The sequence below is a fragment of the Lynx rufus genome, unplaced genomic scaffold (genome assembly GCF_022079265.1).
Source record: "Lynx rufus isolate CCGP_SWC_20201006 ecotype Redwood Valley unplaced genomic scaffold, mLynRuf1.p SCAF_7, whole genome shotgun sequence".
Taxonomy (NCBI): Eukaryota; Metazoa; Chordata; class Mammalia; order Carnivora; family Felidae; genus Lynx; species Lynx rufus.
The window spans coordinates 81,707,329-81,721,576 of NW_025814889.1; the positions used below are offsets into that span (position 1 = coordinate 81,707,329).

Below are 14,248 nucleotides of genomic sequence, written 5' to 3' on the forward strand. Positions count from 1 at the left end.
CAGTATAGTTTTATAGTTTTATAGTTTTCAGTATAGTTCTTTCACCATTTTGGTTAGGTTATTCCTATGTATCGTATTGTTTTTGGTATAATTGTAAATGGGATTGTTGTTTTAATTTTTCTTTCTGCTGCTTCATCATTGGTGTATAGAAATGCAACAGATTTCTGTAGATTGATTTTGTATCTTGTGAGTTTACTGAATTCATTTTTCTGGTTTTGTTTTTTAAATTTATTTTTTCATTTTGAGAGAGAGAAAGGGGGGGAGGGAGGGAGGGAGAGAACAAGCTGGGGAGGAACAGAGAGAAAGGGAGAGAAGGAATCCCAAGCAGGCTGGGCGCTGTCTGCACAGATCCCAATGTGGGGCTGGATCTCACAAACCATGAGATCATGCATGACCTGAGCCAAAATCAAGAGTCAGATGTTTAACCAACTGAGAGCCACACAGGTGACTCTGGGTTTCCTATATATATAGTATCATGTCACCTCCAAATAGTGAAAGTTTACTTCCTCCTTGCAGATTTCGAGGACTTCCAGTACTATGTTAAATACCAGTGGTGAAAATGGACATCCCGGTCTTGTTCCTGACTATAGAGGAAAAGCTCTCCATTTTTCTCCATTGAGGATGATATTAGCTGTGGGTTTTTCATATATGGGTTTTATTATGCTGAGGCATGTTCCCTCTAAACCTACTTTGTTGGATTCATACTTTAAATAACCACATGTGTAGCACACTGTGAAACTTATTCTAGGAAGGATGACACCTTGTTAACAATCAAAATATAATTACTACTACAAAGAGGTAGCACAGGGAATTACCAAAGTTTGAGAAAATCAAAGAATCAAGAAGACTACTATAAAGGGTAAAATTAAACTAGCATTAACAAAACAAAGGAGTTAACAAACAGACAAAAAGACCATAAATAGAGAGAACAAAATGATGGTTGCCAGAGGGGAGCAGGGGTACAAAATGGCTAAATAGGAGTGAGAGGTACAGGCTTCCATTATGGAATGAATGAGTCATAGGAATAAAACATGCTGCATGAGGAATACAGCCAATGTTATTGTAATAGCATTGTATGGTAACAGCATTGTATAGCTACACTTGTGGTAAAAGTAGCATAATGTATGAACTTGTAGAATCACTACTTTTCCACCTGAAGCTAATGTAACTAATGTACTAATATAACTAATAGTTTTGTGTCAACTATACTCAAATATAAGCAAATAAACAGATAAATTAACATTTATGAATGATTAGAAGTGAATTTAGATGCCAAAGAAACCAGTTCCAGTAGGGATAACATATGTGAGGGTGAATGACTTTCATTCATTATTTCACTTAATTTTTACAATATCCTAGGAGTTGAGACTACTAGTCCTCCCATTTTATGAATAAAGAAATTGATATAAAGGATTAATACATTTTGTAAATTAAATAAATTTTGCAATTTTACTAAGATATTGGGTCACTTTAACCTCAAAATCTAGCAACTGTGATCTGATCTATATGATACTATATCATTATGTGAATTATGGCTCCATTTTTATCTCTCTTTTATAAAATGTATAAATGATTTTTAATACCTGTGATGGTTAGGATGCAATGAAAAGGACACATTCTTGTCTGTAGGAGTGAAATTTTGAAGTTATCTATCAAGATTTGGTACTTATATATATTTTCAGGTAGCACTTGTATATATGCAAATGAGCATAAAAATGGACTTAGCATTGTAGCAAATGATGTAAAATCGATGGCAAGTTAATCCCCTGAATCTTAACAAACAATGTAATTATTAAATTATTAGAAGTCTCCTTTGGTATTCCATGAACTCGTTATAAAAGGATGAGTCCCATCTAGAAAATTTATAAGGAATGATACCCATTGTATATTGTTAACTGAAAAAGAAAAAAAAATTGCAAAAATATTTTCTGTAGTAAAACTGCATTACTATATTTAAAAAATTGCCTCTGGGTGTGTGAATATGACTGTGTTTGTGAGTGAATATACAGAAAAAATCTCTGAAAGGATATACTATAAATATTTAATACTGGTTGATTTGAAGATGTGAGGGCAAATGGAGGATGAGTTAGAAAACATAAGGGCCATGCCATCTGACATCATATACCATTGATTTGATAATTGATTCTCTGACATTATTTCTCAAGGCATTAAGTCTATATAACTCTTAAAATTAAAAAATTAAAAAATGAGCTTAAAATACCTTTCTGATTTTTAAAAACATTACGGGGGCGCCTAGGTGGCTCAGTTGGTTAAGCATCTGACTTCAGCTCAGATCTGATCTCATCCTTCATGAGTTTGAGCTCCACATCAGGCACTGCGCTGACAGTTCAGAACCTGCAGCCTGATTCGGATTCTGTGTCTCACTCTCTCTCTGACCCTCTCCCACTCACACTCTGTCTCTCTCTCTCTCTCAAAAATAAAGAAACATTAAAAAAAAATTTTAATAGTACAATTCTTTCTTGACTAATTCATTCTTCTTTGTTCTGGTAGAGATGTATAAATGAATAAAACCTGAGTGCCACCCTCAATGAAGGGTTTACTGTGGTGGAGTTCAGCTCTATATTTAATGAACCACGAAGCAATTGAGAATAAATTATCTCCTGAGTATAGATTGAATGCCATGTGCATACTAGAAAAATTAAATACAGCCAAGGGGACACCAGGTTGATTGTACACACTGGTAGGTACATTTTTGCTTTTAGTCTCACTGTATTGCTTAGCTTTCTGGAAAGATGGATGTTATGACATCACTATACCGCGTAAGACCATCTTGCCTGCATTCTGATTTTCTTTATTCTGGTCTCTCATACATTTATAGAGTGACTAGAGAAAGTAAATTTGTTTTATCTTTGGATAGTATTAATCTTTATCATATCCAGTGAGCTTTGAAATGTTTTACCTTACAGTCATGAAGCAGTATTCCCTGGAAATTTACTTAAAGCACTCTCAGGGTTACAATAGTAATTTCTTGAAATTTAGGTCACAACAATGTTTATGCTTATATGGAAAGATAAAAGAGATAAAGAAAAATTCCTTTCCTTTTAGCAGAGGCTATATAGCAATAAAGCCTGCATTTTCTCTGTGTGAAAATGCAGTAGACAGAGCAAGGGTAAACGAATGACAAAAAGTTTCCTGAAGTAGATTATGAATGCATTGCCTCCCATATTTTAAGCAAATTAAGAAAATCTGGGATTATATTTTTGTCTGGGATGATTAGACATATCAAAAATAAAGTATGTTTTGTATTTGTGAATAAATGTATTTTTATCTTTCTCCCATTAATAAGGTTATTTTTTGGAATACATTGCAGGGATCTCCAAATTACTACTTTAACATATTTACTATTTTTAATTTTATATTTTAATATTTCAGTTTGTTCAAAAACTATTAACAGTCTCTGTCTTTTGATATGGCAATTTTGCTGAAATGTGTCAAAAATGTGTCTTTTTAAAAAAATTTTTAATGTTTATTTATTTTTGAGAAACAGAGAGATAATGTGAGTGGGGAAGGGCAGAGAGAGAGAGGGAGACACAGAATCTGAAGCAGGCTCCAGGCTCTGAGCTGTCAGCACAGGGCCCGATGTGGGGCTCGAACTCATGAACTATGAGATCATGACCTGAGCTGAAGTTGGAAGCTCACCCTGAGCCACCCAGGCGCCCCAAAAATGTGTCTTTTTCTAAAGGAAGACAATGCTGGTTGTCAAGGAAAAAACATAAAACAAGGAAAATAAGACACAATACAATCTTTGATACTTACCACCTACTGACTTCTCCAGTTAATGCTGTAAAAAGAAGTACAGACATAAAAAGGAGCTCTTTGAAATGTGACAATGCATAATAAGTGAATTTCATTCTAGTGTATAAAATGTGACATGTGAGAATTAATTACTGATACTAACTTGATTCACATTACATTGCCAGTGATTTTCATTTTTTAAAAAAGTACAATAAATAGCACAAATAAAAGCTGGTTGCTAAGATAAAGAGAGAACAACATAGACAAAAGTCATATAGACTACATTTTAGCAATTTGTGGTTTCTATAAAGTAAATCTTATAGAGAATTTTTTACTTAGTCTTCTAGAAAGAAGGCAATGAGACACTTTGTGATTAAAAAAAAAAAAAAACTCCTTTATGAGTCCCTTCTTGTACTCAAACAAGTTTAAGAGTGAAAAGACAAAGTGAATATAGTTACAAAACAAAGTTAATTTAAATGAGGAACATAAAAATGATATAAAGGGACTATATTACTGATATAGCTCTATCTATGTAAGTATGGATATCAAGTTTTTTTTCCCATAAATTAAGAACTTTACTCTTATTACAGCTAAGACAATTCTAGTCCTATATTTTTATGATTAGAAATACATTTATCTAATGAGCATGTTAAAAAGAATGTATATTAAGAATAAAAATAATGACAGTTATTATTAATTAAGCTCAGGAATTGTGTTTGAGTCATCAGTTTTCAACAAAGCTTTACAACAAACTAAAGTTTATACATGGCATAAAAATTAAAACTCAAAATTAGATATTTCAGTCCTAAAAGCATGCAATCCTGGAAACCTGAAAACAATATCTCAATGTCTAAATTACAGATATAATTACTAAATATTGTTGTAGAAATATATAAATAAGAGATTTATTGCACATATAGAAAATTTGGTTACAAGCACAGATGCTATATAAAGTCACTTGTGAGTGGACTTTTAATATAGACCTAAGAATACATTTTTCCTTTTCAACAGAGGATGTGCAAAATATTTCTACTTAATGGGATTGAGTGGATATTGCAAAAAGGCAAACAGGAAAAAAGTTCCATTGGCTTCATTTCATTGGAACTAATAGTGCAAACATTTGATCTTCAATTCCTTTACCATTCACAAACTCTGTTTTGTTTTTCACAGATTTTGCTTAAAGATGATAAAAATCAGTATGCGAAACCATACAATGATTAGAATTTGTTCTCTTGGGCATCTCAGATGACCCAAAGCTTTAGGCTATAATCTTTATCATTCTGCTTAAGGCTTATATATTAAGTGTCACTGGAAACCCAACCATCATCATCCTCACCTTGACAGACTGTCCTATGTATTTTCTTCCTGTGGAATTTCTCCTTAGAAATTACATTCACCAGTGTGTCTATCCCCAGATTTTGGGGGACAATCATTACTAAAGTTAGGACCATTTCCTATAACGATTGTTTAGCTCAGCTATTTTTCTTCATCTTCATGGGTGTGTCTGAGTTTTTTCTTCTCACTGCCATGTCTTTTGATCGCTACGTTGCCATCTGCAGGCCTCTTCACTACACCACCATCATGAACAAGAAAATCTCCACCCTACTGGTCTTTGGGTCATGGCTGGGGGGATTCCTTACCATTTTCCCACCACTCATGCTCATCCTCCAGCTAGATTTCTGTGCTGCCAATGTAATCGATCATTTCTCCTGTGACTATTTCCCCATTTTACAACTCTCGTGCTCAGATACATGGCTTTTAGAGATGATTGGCTTTTACTTTGCTTTTGTTACTCTGCTCTTCACGTTGGCATTTGTGATTCTTTCCTACATGTGCATTCTTAGCACCATTCTGAGAATCCCGTCTGCTACTCAGAGGAAAAAGGCTTTCTCCACATGTTCCTCTCACTTGATTGTCATTTCCATCTCTTATGGAAATGTATATTCATGTATGTCAAGCCTTCAGCAAAAGAAAGAGCATCACTGACCAAAGGGGTAGCTATTCTCAACACCTCAATTGCCCTATGTTGAACCCTTTTATTTATACCCTGAGGAACCAGCAAGTAAAACAAGCTTTCAAAACTTTGCTTCATAAAGTAGTGTTTTCTAGAAACAAATGAAAGTATGTATTAACAAGAAAGGATGTTATTGGGAAGATGCACTAAAGGAAAAACAAAATTTTGACTTCTACAATATGCTCCCATATCCAGCTCACAGATATTTGCAAGGTGCCAGAGTCCAACTCCAGCTTAAGGAACCTTATTTTCTTTCCCCAATGGTTCTTTTCCCAGGGGGCCTGTCGAGGACAATTCCCCAACAGACAATTCCCCAGGTACATTTATTAAGGCCAAATTACATAAAAGTGGGAGTACAAGAAGTTTCACTGTTGATGGGCAGCCCTGCAGTCCTGATCCGTCCACCGCCTGGGCTCTGCCATCAGGCTGGTTGGATAGCTCAGCTTCCGGCAGCAAGACTGTGCTCATTTGCTTAAGCTTTCTTGTACAATGAAAGTAACTATGTTGTGTCTATCTTTCAAACTGTCTGTAAGTTCAATTTCCTCACTGATTTACAATTGTGAATATAGCCAGTAGCTATAAAGTATAAATCATTTTCCTGATTGTTCCAAATAATAAAAAGGTTTTAAAAAGACTTGAGGAAACACTCTTTTAATTGATTTATCCTTAAATTTTATTTTCTGTTACTAATATCACATTTTCCTTCTTTTTTTTTTACATTTCCTTTTTAAAGCTATAAATAATATGAAACAAATTCTCTAACAATTATATTTTTTGCACAATATCTATAGTATCTGTCTAGTTCTTCTCACTCAGCTAAGAGAGTTGAATGTCTATTTTACTGCTTATAAGTTATTTAAAAGTCATATATCTTTTGCTTTCTAGTTATGCTCAGGGCATGTGTTATTTTTTTATATACTCCCCCTTGTTTATTTCTATTATATTTTATAATATGTAAAGACAAATATTTAGGCAGTCACTATTATATTTATGCCACATGAAAGTTTGATAGGAATTTCATGAATAATACTATCTCTTCTTTAGAGAGCAGTTATTCTGTGCCATATGTTCAACTAGGTATGTCCTAGGTATTTAATCTGCACAGCTATAGGGCAACATAGACTAATTATATCTTTCTTACAAGTGGGCAAACTGATGTTCAGAAGGGTTGAGTAATTTGCCTTAGGTCTTGAGGCATAACAGCCAGTGTGATAACCTGACTTGAAAAACAAAACAAAGGCAAAAACTTGTGTTTATTTCACACACATTTAAGAATCTGTGGGAACTTGCAAATATCTATAGCTTTTACCTAGGACATGCACAATTTTATTGGTGTTTTATACTCACATTATACTACTTGGGCATGATTATATTATTATAGTCTAGTAGGAAAGTAGTAATTCCTAAGATTATACTTGGCACATAAATTGGAACTGTAATCGTTCAAAACCAGAAACTCTTCAACTGCCATTACTGGTGAGAAACAGAGGGAGAAGGAAAAAAATTATAAAGTATTAGCCATATTATAACACCAAAAATTCTTACTGAAAGGCAGATTAAGTTATTGAAATGCAGATTAAAATATGGAGTAAAGAAAAGACTTAGCACTAGGTAGTAGATTATCAGTTTTTTAAAGATGGCACAGGTTAGAGATGCATTCAGTACAGCTATGTGTTATGAGCCAGGTTGTTAATCTCTGAAAAATACTGTCAGGGGACATGAACTTTCCCCTTAGTGTGGTTGTTTGCTTGCTTTTTTTTTTTTTCCCCTGTCTCATCAGACACAGTCCCACAGCTTCCTTTTCTAATTTTAATACTAATGTGTATTATGTTTTATATTCCTTAGTGTTTTGTGTATAGTTCTGTTCTGGCAATTTGGATTCACTGAATTATCCCCCTTGAGGCAGCAGTGAAGACAATACATAAAACACTAAGTAGCTTATATTATACAGAATCTGTGTAGCAGCCATAGTGGATGGTTTTAAAACATCTTCTGATTTTTTTCCCCTTTTATACATGCATTCCTTTCTCATTCAAAGAAATATATTCCCTCTAGATAAAATGAAAACTTAAGACCAAAATATTAACATAGAAAGCAAAGGGGTTCACAGAGAGGATGTATGTCCAGGAACACTGGTTTCCTTGGATTACAACAATAGCAATTGCTAGTATTTTTTGTATCCAGCCATTCTGCGTGTTAGTGAGCCTGTATGAAAATGAGAGGTAAGTCAGACATATAGAAGGCAATGGAAGTCTCCCAAACCATATCATTGATTCATCAATTATCAGTTCAACTTTTAATTAGACCAAATAGGGTATATTGGAGTTTTATTTTGTAACTGGATATATTTTTTAAAATGTAAAGATATGTTAGTATATTTTGCTTTGTTATATCAATTCATTCATTCTCTATTAAATAAAAAGCAGAAAATTACCATCTCTGTGCTTGTGTTTCTAATTGAATACAAGTTATATCATACTTTCTTTAAGAGAACAGACTTTAATTTAGAGAATCTGTGATTATATTTATCACTTGTCAGCTGTATAAATATATCTCATGTACAAAACCACACTGACCCTGGTGCTTCGTTTGGGAATAAAGATAAAAGTTCCAAAGATGTGTCATAAAGGCTAAATGAGATAGAATATAAAAGTCCTTAGAATTTCATTGGAATCAATAATGGCTTTGCTCAATCACAGATAGTATTAATAATGTTCCCAGACTTGGAAATCAATTTCAACTAAAAGAAAATAAAGTAAATACACCAGCTCTTCTTAAAGCATAGTAAGTGCCACATAGTTTATAGAGCACTTGCATTTATATTATTTCAGTTAGTTCCCAAGACACCCTTCAAATTTCAACTCCATGAGAAACAGAACTGATGCTTAAGGAAATTGAGTAAAGTCCAAAGTCACACATCCATTAAGCAGCCCATTCGTATTTTTAACTCACGTTTCTCTAACTGCAGAGCCCACATACGCTCTGTGACAGTAATTTACCCTAGAGTGTCATGAATAAGCAATTAATAGTGTTTTGATACCATAATCATTATCAGTTTATGCACTTTCCCTCTTTTCTTTGCTTATTGATGTCTAAATAAAGAACTGAAAGCTTGAGATTAGGAACCGGTATTTGCCACCAACTCCTACAGGTACAATCCTTCCAGTGGCTCACTAGGTTCTCCGCGGGAGACTTTGCTTTATTCAGTCCCAAAGAAGTTCTTAGAGAACACCTGTGTCATGGCCCAAAGCCCAAGACTGAACATTGCAAGTAAATTTAGAGTAATTATGAAGCAGAACTAGATGTTACCCATGACACTGAATTAAACAATTTTCTTTTCCTCTAATGTATGAGCCTAATCTCTGAACAACTCTTTACTCATGAGGTAAAAAAAAAAAAAGAGTGATTTGATCATAAAGCACATTGCTTGGAAGCTATGATTTGTGAAGTTTTGCTAATGACCTCTAACGAAGTTTAACTTAGTAAACAGAAAATGTTGAAACAATTAGATTCTCAAAGTTATTGCATTACTAAGGGATATGTCCATCCAGGGCAACTGAGACATTAACAACAACAACAAAATTCACCACAAATAAAATGGAATCAGTCTAAGACTCCTAGTTTCTCAAAAAAACATCCTTTTTGTCCATAATGTATCCTTTAAAACAAATTCCCTTTCTCATCTTGGGCATCAAAGAAGTCATCAGTATCTAGTTTATCTAAAGGCCCATTGTCTTTTTTTTTTAATTTATTTATTTAAATTCAAGTTAGTCACAATACTAACAGGTCATTGTTAATACTAAATTGGTGGTTAACAACTTTGAAAGGGCTTATGCAGGGGTGCTTTCAGAATGAAACCTTGAAGGTACTTTGTGGCCATCTTATTCAACAAAAATGAAGTATTATTGTTAACTTTCATTTTGAATATGTCAAAGAGCCAGTCTCAGGGGTCCTTGAAGGGATTCTTGATTTTGACTAAACAGGTGGAAGATAATATAGAGGTTAACCTAAACTGTGTTCTTCCAGGGGGAAATATGGATCTGCCTTCAGAAACAATAAAGAGGAGTTAAATGCTTAGAGATATCCTTTATCCACTGCATGAATACATCCTTGGGATGGCCTCAGGCTTGAGGAATCATATGCACCTTGTTAAACACTGAAGTTTATTTCTCCCAAAAGGCTGCTGAATGAATGAAGGCATCACATGTATCAGGCTTAGTTGATGTTGGTAAATGAATTCATTGAATTTTCATTAACATCTTTACATAAATAGTATAGCATATCTCCCCCAAGTCTGTGATAGTGGATCATCTCTTCTTACAGTTCTTTTAAAAAAAAATTTTTTTTATGTTTATTTTTGAGAGAGAGACAGAGTGCGAGCAGGGAAGGGGCAGAGAGAGAGGGACACAGAATACAAAGCAGGCTCCAGGCTCTAAGCTGTCAGCATAGAGCCCAAAGCAGGGCTCAAAACCACCAACCGTGAGATCATGATCTGAGCCAAAGTGGCACGATCAGATGACTGAGCCACCCAAATGCCCCTCTTTTGCAGTTCAAGTGTGTTCTCTGGTCCTACAAAATTGGCCTGTCAGTATTCACTTTCAGATGTTCACATGAAGTCTTCATTATCTATTAATACCTTCCTTCACAGCTCTTTGTGCATTCCTACAAAGGGTTTAATCAGTAGCCAGAATGTGTAAGTCTATCATGGTATTATTTTTCAAAAATGTTTTAAAATTGATAGGAATGTAAGAGGAAAAAAGAAAAAGCAAAAAAAAAAAAAAAAAACCTTGAAATTGTGGTAAAAATACAGTGCACTGACACATTATGACCTATGGAAGAGTAATATACACTATTTTTATTCCTGGATCTCCAATGCCAGTAAAATAGTACAGAAATTTCAATTTTCAGAATGATATTTTCTATTGGATAAGAATGCCTTTTGGGACTTCCAGGTGTTAAGAAAAACTAGCACTTTCAATGAAAAGGAAACCCTGATCAAAGACAAGTGATGTTATTGAGCAGAAATGATCTTAATTAAAAGAATGAACATTAAAGAAGTTTAATGAAAGTAATTTTATGTATTTAAAGATTATTTATTTATTTTGAGAGAGAGAGAGAGAGAGACAGTGACAGTGTAAGTTGAGGAGGGGCAGAGAGAGGAAGAGAGAGACAATCCCAAGCAGGCTCTGGGCTGGCAGCATGGGGCTTGACCCCAAACCATAATCTCATGACCTGAGCCAAAACCAAGAGTTGGACACTCCACCAACAGAGCAACCCAGGCGCCCTTAAGGAAAGTAATTTTAAAATAATATTTTATGATGTTTTTAAAAATTATATATCCAAAAATATTGGGCTCCTTTACATGTCCTTTGTTATAAATTTACTCAGTACAGGGAATTTAGGTCCAGTAGGTAAATACACTCTGAAAAGTAGATAAAGTAGGCAACTACACCTTGTAAAAGAAAGACACAACCTACATAATGCAGGTAGGAATTGGGCATACAATGGAGAATCTCACCTGTTGGTGTGATTCAACAACAAACTCAACATCACTTAATTAATGAATTAAACAAGTGTTTATTTTAAGCCTACTGTGACTCTTCCGGGCATTAGATTGTGTTACACGGTTTTGAAGGCAACACTGCATCCTAACTTTCAGACACGCACAATGTGGTTAGGAGTTCACAGGAGATGTCAGCACAGATGTTTGGTGGGCTGGGAAGAATAAGTCTAAGATTCTTAGGGGACTGACTCGTACTAAGGGTATTAAACCTAGTGTTGTGAAGTTGGGAAGAAGGTGATTTGAGGTGTCATTGAAATCTGCTACCCACAAAGCTAGTTACATATACATATTTTATGTAAGGCAAGTTTCACAATCATTCTCAGAAAGATTACTAAGGAGGGGGAGAAACTAAGCGGCCATTGGCAGCCATTGGTAGCAGTGTTGAAGTGCAGCAAATTTCTACATGTGGTGATTGTATCTTAGCTGATTGAGAGAAGTGAATTGTTGGAGGGCAGAGAGTGTGATGGAGTGCAGGAAGCAGATACACCATGGTGGCGAGAGGTCACCATGGTCATAAAGTGGAAAAACAAAGCTAAGATTTTCACAGGTACCATACATCCAGGTGATTCCACCTCATTTTTGTTGTTGTTATTGTTCCTATGTGATTCTCTCCGTGTTCATTATTCATTACTATTTATTTTAGCTAAATCTTTTTAAAAAAGACACCATCTAATCCCAGAGGTTTTCAGCTCAGGGGTTAGAGAACATTTTCTCCACTGAACAATCTTATTATGGCTTTTTTAAAATACTAAGCATTTTTCTAAACACTTCATCTATATTAACTCATTTAATACTCATGATGACTTTGTAAGATAGGCCTGTATACAGAGAAATGAACTGTATTTATACAAGTAACACAGAGAGACCACATGGCTTCATACCTAATAAGTGGCTTGGAATCAAACCTAGATAGCGTCACTCTTCCTTATGGAAATAACTATGATAATATCATTTAAATTTTGTTTTAAAAAAAGAAATTAAAACTCACTATTTTGAAACCATATGCAAATAAAGAAATTAAACTATTTACCCCATCTTCTTGCAGAGCACTTATGTAACTCTTTAACTGAGGGAAATTCTTCAACAACAACAACAACAATAATATTTTAAATAGAAGGAAAAATCATTTGTATAGGAACATGGGTCATAATAATTACACATAGGCTGAAAAATTATAAAATATTGCCAGGGATTCAGATGTGATCAAGCTCAGTTCTAAGCTCTTCCAGCTTAAATTATTTTCTGCCTCTTTCTTGCCTGTAACTCTAACACCTAAGGTTGCTGGTAGTGATGACTGTAATATATCTGACTTTGTGAGGTACTAGGGAGAATTGTAAAAGCTGAGCGTTAGCAAAAGTTGATCAATGGTGAAGGACAAAACACACTCTATATTAAAAAAATACAGTATCTTTCCATTTTTTAGGATTCTCAGTGTAATTAAGGTTTAAGTTACAGAGAAAAAGAAACTGGTGTACAACTGGAACAAAAGCACAAAGATAGTTCTCACTGGAAAGAAACGTCATGGGCATGTCTCTGAAAGTTAAAAGGTAATATTTGGAGTCAGAAAAGCCTGGGAAAAAACCCTGCTCTAGCACTTCAAGTTTTGTGATATTGAATGTTTTCAAACCTGCCTAAACAAGAGTTTTCTCCTATAAAACAGAAGAAATTAACAGGTCATTGCTATTATCAATTCACTTAAAATTTCCCCTGCAGAGGAAATGACATACTATTTAAGCAAAATTCTGGCTTCACACTTGGACCTTTGTTAACCACTCTTCGAGTTTGTTCCTTGGGCTTTCTTCTGGAGGTTTGGAGAAAACAATAAATAAGCAACTGAGGAATGAGAAACCACACAGAAATAACAGAGTTTATCCTCCTGGGATTGTCAGATGACCCACAGCTTCAGGTGGTGATCTTTGTCTCTCTGCTCATCACCTACATGCTCAGCATCACTGGAAACCTGACCATTATCACCCTTACCCTGCTGGATTCCCACCTCCAGACCCCCATGTATTTCTTCCTCAGAAACTTCTCCTTATTAGAGGTTTCATTCACAACTGTCAGCATACCCAAGTTCCTGGGCACCATGATGACTGGAGATAAAACCATTTCCTTTAATGATTGCATTGCTCAGCTATTTTTTTACATTCTCTTGGGAGTCACTGAATTTTACCTTCTGGCCGCCATGTCCTATGACCGTTACATTGCCATCTGCAAACCTCTGCATTACATGACCATCATGAATCACAGAGTCTGCATACTCCTTGTCTTCTCTTCGTGGCTAACGTCATTCTTAATCATATTCCCCGCACTCATGTTGCTCCTAAACCTTAATTACTGTAGGTCTAATGTTATTGACCATTTTACCTGTGATTATTTTCCCCTGCTGCAACTTTCCTGTTCAGACACAAAATTCTTAGAGGCGCTGGGGTTTTCCTGCGCTGTGTTCACTTTAATGTTCACTTTGGCCTTGATATTTCTGTCTTACACATATATCATCAGAACAATTTTAAGAATTCCTTCTACTAGTCAGAGGACAAAGGCCTTTTCCACATGTTCATCCCATATGATTGTCATCTCCATCTCCTATGGCAGCTGCATTTTCATGTACATTAATCCATCAGCAAAAGACACAGTGTCTCTGAGCAAGGGAGTTGCTGTGCTAAACACCTCAGTGGCCCCCATGCTGAACCCCTTTATTTACAGCCTAAGGAATCAGCAAGTCAGGCAAGCCTTCATGGACAAGGCAAGGAAGATAGTATTTTTCTCAAGCAAATGAAATGCTGTGGTGTCATAAATTAGACACACACTTGCACAGCAATTTAAAATATACAAACATGAAATTCAAGGAACTTCTTCAAATCACAATGGCCTTCCTGTCATCCTTATACTTTTGTTCTCTGTTTTTAACAGCT

The 14,248-nt window shown here is 35.0% G+C and overlaps 1 protein-coding gene and 1 pseudogene across 1 annotated transcript; both read left to right on the forward strand.

Moving 5' to 3' along the window:
* Positions 1–4,954: 4,954 nt before the first annotated feature.
* LOC124502391 (olfactory receptor 6C3-like) lies at positions 4,955–5,875 on the forward strand (annotated as a pseudogene).
* Positions 5,876–13,173: 7,298 nt separating this feature from the next.
* LOC124501747 (olfactory receptor 6C1) lies at positions 13,174–14,112 on the forward strand. The gene has a single exon (XM_047066193.1). It carries the CDS (start codon positions 13,174–13,176, stop codon positions 14,110–14,112), a length of 939 nt encoding a protein of 312 aa, XP_046922149.1.
* Positions 14,113–14,248: the final 136 nt, after the last annotated feature.

Bases quoted from the DNA above. Each gene is read 5' to 3' on its own strand.
- LOC124501747 (XM_047066193.1), top strand. From the start codon at position 13,174: ATGAGAAACCACACAGAAATAACAGAGTTTATCCTCCTGGGATTGTCA.